The sequence below is a fragment of the Artibeus jamaicensis genome, unplaced genomic scaffold (assembly GCF_021234435.1).
Source record: "Artibeus jamaicensis isolate MK-2021 breed Jamaican fruit bat unplaced genomic scaffold, CSHL_Jam_final contig_233, whole genome shotgun sequence".
In the NCBI taxonomy this organism is placed as follows: Eukaryota; Metazoa; Chordata; class Mammalia; order Chiroptera; family Phyllostomidae; genus Artibeus; species Artibeus jamaicensis.
The window spans coordinates 1835097-1841096 of NW_026521486.1; the positions used below are offsets into that span (position 1 = coordinate 1835097).

Sequence of the window (6000 nt, forward strand, 5' to 3'; positions counted from 1 at the left end):
AGAAGGACTGGAATCAGGCCAGTGATTCCCGCTCCGCCCCCAGCTCCCTGCTGAGGACCTCCTTCCTCCTGCTGCTGCTCGTCAGCGCCACCTGGCTGCTGGGGCTGCTGGCCGTGAACAGCGACGTGCTCACCTTCCACTACCTCTTCGCCGTCTTCAGCTGCTTACAGGTGAGCGACCCGGGGGCGGTCTGCGTGGGCCAGCCCCGGGCAGGGCGGTCTGGGTCCCCCGTGCTGCTGCCTCTCTGAAAGGCCTGGACCCCCCGGGGCTGGGAGGGTTCCCGGGGAGATCCTGGTCCCGGCTCTGGGGCAGGATGAGCGGCCGCAGTGGGGTCAGCCTACCATACAGGGTCCCGCCTGCAAAAGAGCCTGTTGCCCCAGACGCGGCCCTGCCAGAGCCTCGGGCCCTCCCTTGGTGGCTGGGGCTCAGCCAGCGCAGGGCCTTCTCCCCTCCCCACACATAAATCCCTCATGTGTCCCCAGGAGGGGTGCTGGCCATTGACGGCTCACACCAAGGGTTCCCCAGGAGGATGGTTAGACGTGACGTGGGGGACTCCAGGGGGATCCCAGGGCCTGGGGTGGGCCTCCAGTCCCCGAATCCAGGAACCCTGGCCAGGCTCCCCGGGGAAGCCCCTGCAGGGGGAGGCCGAGCCCAGGGGCCTTGCTGGGCTGTGCTCTGCGCCCCACCCCCGCCGGCTGCTCTCCTGACCTGCCCCCCTCAACCTGCAGGGCCTCTTCGTCCTCCTGTTCCACTGTGTGCTCAACAGGGAGGTCCGCAAGCACCTGAAGGGGGCGCTCTCCGGGAAAAAGCCTCACCCGGACGACTCAGCCACCACGAGGGCCACCCTGCTGACGGTAGGGGGTGCCCAGGGCCACCCGCAGGCCTGGGGGCCGGGATGCCCGCTCACCAGGGGTGTGCTCTGGGCTTCGGACCCCGTGGGAGACGCGGCTCCGAGCTGTCCGTGCCCTCACAAAGGGCTGGGCTGTCCCCAGAGTGCGGCGTCCAGCATGGCCAGACGGGGTCTGTCATGGTCGCAGACTGCTTTTCAAGGTCTCAGGAGGCCAGGACCCTGACCAAAGCAGTGGCTGGGGGTGGGAGGCGCCCCCTGGCCGTGGCAAGGCCACTGCACTCTGCGCCCGGCGGGCACTGGGGCGTCCCTAGGGAGGGCGGAAGGGCCGCCCTCTGCCCTGGCGGTCTCGCCTCACCGATACCCACACCCCGTAGCGTTCCCTCAACTGCCACACCACCTACAGCGAGGAGCCGCACCTCCTGCGCACGGCCCTGGGCGAGTCCACTGCCTCACTGGACAGCACCGTCAGGTGGGGCCTGGGTGTCGCCCTCACTGTCTCCCAGGTGGGGGGCGGCCCAGCTCCCATCGCCTGCACCCTGCTGTGCTAGTTCACGGGGTCCAGTGGGCTCACAGAACCTTCCAGAGCCCACGTGGCCGTCCTGACGGCATGTGGCCCCCTGGACGGGGGTGCTGAGCCCACCCTCCCCTCTCTCCCTAGGGACGAAGTGGGCCAGAAGCTGAGCGTGTCCTCCGGGCCAGCGAGGGGCGGCCCCGGGGAGCCAGACCCGTCCTTCCCCCCCAGGAGCGCCAAGAAGCCCCACGGTAGGTGTGCCCCGGGCGCAGCCCCTGTCGGCCTGGGGGTCGTGGGCGAGGGCTCCTCGCGGCTCTCATCCGTCCCCCAGAGCACGTGCAGCCCTGAAGGGGCCTGACCTCCGCCCAATGCCCCCGACCCAGGTGGCCCTGCTCTGCCTCAGGCAGGAACCCCCCCAATCTGGCCTGAGCCCCGTCCCCCTGCCGCCCGCAGGCCACGACTCGGACTCCGACAGCGAGCTGTCCTTGGATGAGCAGAGCAGCTCCTACGCCTCCTCCCACTCGTCGGACAGCGAGGACGACGGCGTGGAGGCCGAGGACAAGTGGGACCCGGCCCGGGGCCCCGTCCACAGCACCCCCAAAGGTGAGGGAGCCGCCCGGCGGAGGGCGGGGGCCTGCCCCAGCCACCGAGTGCAGGCAGGGCAGTCTTGGGGGCTCTCGGGGGGCTCTCACTGCCAAGACCCACCAAGTGGCTGGTGGGGGGCAGCAGAGGGGCCGGGGGTTGGCTGCACTGGGGGGTTGCGGCTGTGCCCCACGGTCTGGGCCGCTCAGGGCACACGCTCCCTGGTGGAGGGACGGTTGGGAAGCTCTCGGGGGGGTGGGACCTCTGCTTGCTGACGGTGGCCTTTGTGCCCCAGTGGACGCCGTGCCCAATCACATCCCCCCCGACTGGCCGGACGGGAGCCTGGGGGGCAGTGACAGTGAGGAGCCTGGCGAGAAGCCGCCCCTGAAGGTGGAGACCAAGGTCAGCGTGGAGCTTCACCTGGACCAGCAAGGCAGCCACTGCCGGGAGCGGCCCCCTGACGGGGAGAGGGGCAGCCCACCCAGGCCTGCGGGCGCGCCCCCCATGCAGCCCCCGGAGCAGAGGAAAGGTGCCTCTGGGTGGCCAGGGCCTGCCGTCTCAAAAGCCCTTGGTCCCGAGAGGGAGGGGGTGGAGGCGAGGCCAGGGGGTGGGGCGGGGCTTGCTGGGTGGGTGGGGCCAAGTGGGGCTGGGCGGGGCCTGCCAGATGGAGGTGGGGTGGCTGGGATGGGGCCCTGGCAGGCAGGAGTGGCCGCCTGGCCTCACCACCCGGAGCTGAGACTCGGAGGCAGGCCCAGTGTGGGCACAGGGCTTCGGGGACCTGCAGGAATTGTCTCCCCACCCATACCAAGTCCACGGCAGCCAGTGGGTCAGCCTGACCATCACTCTTGCAACGCCTGTCTCCCAGGCATCTTGAAAAACAAAGTCACCTACCCGCCGCCGCTGACGGAGAAGACCCTGAGGTCGAGGCTCCGGGAGAAGCTGGCCGAGTGTGAGCAGAGCCCAGCGTCCTCACGGTCGTCCTCCCTGGGCTCCAGTGACGGGGTCCACGGTCCCGATGGTGCCATCGCCGTGAAGAACCCTCGGCGGGAGCCCGGGCGTGAGCACCTCAACGGGGTGGCCATGAACGTGCGTGCGGGGAGCGCCCAGGCCCATGGCTCTGACTCAGAGTGAGTAGCCGCAGGAGGGCCTCCAGCCAGCCTTCCGTTCTCACCCCAGGGTCAGTGGTCAGCAGCCTGAGCACTGCAGCAGAGATTTGGGGCGCCCATGCAGAGGGGCACAGGGGCCCAGGGGTTGCGGGGGGGATGGGTACCTCGGTGGGAGCGGCCCCAGCCAAGGGCTCCAGTGCGGATGGAGGAACAGAGCAGAAGTGGGCAAATGTCCCATCCTGGGTGCCCCGTGTTGTAGTTGAGGAGACTGAGGTTCAGGGGGTGCCAGGCTGCAGACCGGCCCTTCTACCGACCCTAAGGCGGGGCAGAGTGGGCGCCTTCCTAATGAGTAAAGTGTGAGTTTGGGTGCCGACCTTGCCATGCGTGCTGGGGTGCCAAGCCAGCTCTGCGGGCGCTCAGATGGGCCCAGCAGTCAGGGTGCAGGCCCGGCCACCCCTCTCCTGCCTCCTTCCTGGTAGCTGTCCACACACGGGCTTGCACTCGCTGGAGCCTTGGTCCCTGGAGTCGGAGGTGCTGCCCCTATGTGACTTGGGACCTGGCCCAGTCCTGAGCTTCCTGGGGGCAGAGGCCACCTCGCTGACCCTCCACCTGCCTGGTGGCTTCTTCCCACGCACAGAGGCAGTAACGAAACTTCAATTTGAACCATCAGGAATCCGTGAGACCAGCCCTCACCTCCGCCCGGGCTTCCGGGCTGCGTCGTGGTGCCCTTGGACCGTGGAGCCCGAGGGGCCACCACCATGACAGTGAAGAGGGCCCTGGGGGTCTCTGAAGTGGCAGCCCCATGCCTGGCCTGACCCACAGTCCAGGCCTGACCCCTGGGCTGCTCCAGGGGCTTGGGGCCATCGACCCTGTGACAAGTGCCAAAGGCCACAGGCACGAGGAGGCGGGGATACCCGGGCCGGCACAGCTGCTTTCTTAGACTGCAGACGGAGCCAAAACCGGGCCCTGGCCTCACCAGGGGAGGGCTCAGCACCAGAGCCAGCGGGGCCAAGCTGGCCAGGCACGCGAGGGACCGCCAGGCCGGGCTTGCCGGGGTCTGGGGACACCAGGCGCAGACCGAGGAGCAGAGCCCGGCTGCCCGCCCCGCCCATGTGGGCATCTCCCCACAGTTGGGGCCCCCTGCCAACGGGCTGTGCTGAGCAGCCCCTCAGGAAGGCCGCGGTGCCCCCCCGCCCCCGCCCCGTGGAGCTGGCGTAGCGGTGCTTTCCTGTGTCTGATGGGACTGTGGGAAGGCAGAGACCCGTCTGCGTTTGGTGTCTGTACTGACTGCCGGCACCCGTGCAGTGGTCTTGTGGTGTTTTCCGCACAGGGAAGAGGGCACGATTGTCCTTGAACCTGCCGATACATTCGGTGTCCCAGCAAATCCAGGACGGGAGTGTTGGGGAAGAAACTGGACCGAAGCCCCAGGCAGAGGTCCCTCGGCCACTTCCCCTGCTGAGCAAGGAGCCTCGGGCGTCCCCTGCGCAGCCCAAGTTCACTGCTGTCTGTGGCTGGGAGGTTGGCTCTCCACTCCCACCAGCTCCAGCCACTGTGGGTCTGGGATGGGGTGGGCTGGCCTGGGCAGGACTGGAGGAGCCCTGCTGAGGTTGGCGTAGAGTGCAGCGCCGCACGGCCGGGACTGTCCCACCGGTCCTTCCCTCACCGCTCCCCTGGCTCCTTTGATATGAGCTGGATGTAGGCCTACAGGGCCTCCCCGGCCCCCTTCGCAGGGACTGGGTTCTGCAGGTGGGGGGCTCCATTGTCTCTCTGCTCCTGGTCTCCGAGGCATTTTCAACCGTTCACACACGTCCCCGATTCAGAAGGAGGTATGAGGTCTTCCAGGATGTCACGTTCCTTCCTGCCAACTCCCCGGCTCTTTGAGCCGCCAAGAATCTCCAGGCAGCCTGGGCTGCACCCCTCCCCACTCTGACCAATTACTTCATTTTACTTCAAATGGCCAATTGTGCAGAGGGACAAAGCCACCGCCACCCTTTCAGTGGTTACTGAGCTGTTTTTGGAAACTCACACCAAGGACCAGCTGTGACTGTCCCTTTGTGGGCAGCCGGCCCAGCACGGCCCGAGGGGCTGTGGAACGAGGCCCAGAGTTATTCAGACACGTTTTATTTCAGTGTTTTCTCTGTGGTTCAAATCAGGTGCCCAAATAAAGGCTCAGCACAGCTGCTTCCAAGTAGGCGCCTCACCACGTCAGGGCGAAAACCGAGTGAGAGGCAGAGATTTCCACCACCACACACAGCCCCCCCGCCCCGCCCCCGTGTCATTCTGATGAAAATGGGAGCGGGGTCCCCTGCCGTGGGAGTGCAGACGCGCGTGCCTGAGCCTGGTCAGGGACTGCCAAGGGCAGCAGCGACGGAACGAGGCCCCGGGTCTCCTGCCCCGATGAATTGTGAACGTGCCTCGGCGCCCGCGGCCCGTGGGACGCGTCTAAGTACAAGCAGGTGTTCCTGTTCTTGAGTCTTTGAACTGTTTTTGTGGGTTGTGCCTCTTGAGGTGTAGTTTTTAATGGGATAGAATCACTACCAAAAAAACAGTGGTCAGTTTTATGAAGACAGGAAAGATGTAAACCTATTTTTGTGACAAGACTGAGAGATCAAACACTGGAGGTTTTTTGTGTTGTTTTGTTTTTTTTTAAGAAAATGTATATTTATTAATGTTCAGAACACTGGAATGACATCACAAATGAGAAAATGTCTACAATAAATTAAGATTTTTGAATCTGTGCCTCTGCTGGGCTGGTCTCCCCACCCCTCCCTTCCCGGGGCCGCCGGGGACGGGCCGGGCGCTGTAGGCCGGCAGGACCTGGGCCGGAACTGTTTGTTCTGGGGGTTTCCCGGGAGCCTTGCGTTTACGTCCCTCGCCCAGCTGGGGAGATTCTGGGCCAGTGCTCTGCGTCTCGGTGTTCCCCTGCACCGCTCTCTCTCCTGTCCCCGAGA

General features: G+C 66.0%; 1 protein-coding gene across 3 annotated transcripts in view; it reads left to right on the forward strand.

Annotated features, from left to right (window-relative positions):
- The window catches only part of CELSR1 (cadherin EGF LAG seven-pass G-type receptor 1), a 99487-nt gene extending 93791 nt beyond the window's left edge, over positions 1 to 5696 (forward strand). For 2 of the 3 annotated variants that reach the window (XM_053662029.1, XM_053662031.1), the window contains exons 28-35: positions 44 to 170; positions 729 to 854; positions 1225 to 1319; positions 1509 to 1612; positions 1815 to 1964; positions 2239 to 2472; positions 2809 to 3070; positions 3687 to 5696. In XM_053662029.1, coding sequence (XP_053518004.1) covers positions 44 to 170; positions 729 to 854; positions 1225 to 1319; positions 1509 to 1612; positions 1815 to 1964; positions 2239 to 2472; positions 2809 to 3070; positions 3687 to 3711 — 1123 coding nt within the window. In that variant the 3' untranslated portion in view covers positions 3712 to 5696. The remainder of the gene's footprint in view (positions 1 to 43; positions 171 to 728; positions 855 to 1224; positions 1320 to 1508; positions 1613 to 1814; positions 1965 to 2238; positions 2473 to 2808; positions 3071 to 3686) is intronic. The other variant, XM_053662030.1, reaches the window with a different exon arrangement.
- The last annotated feature ends 304 nt before the right edge of the window (positions 5697 to 6000 follow it).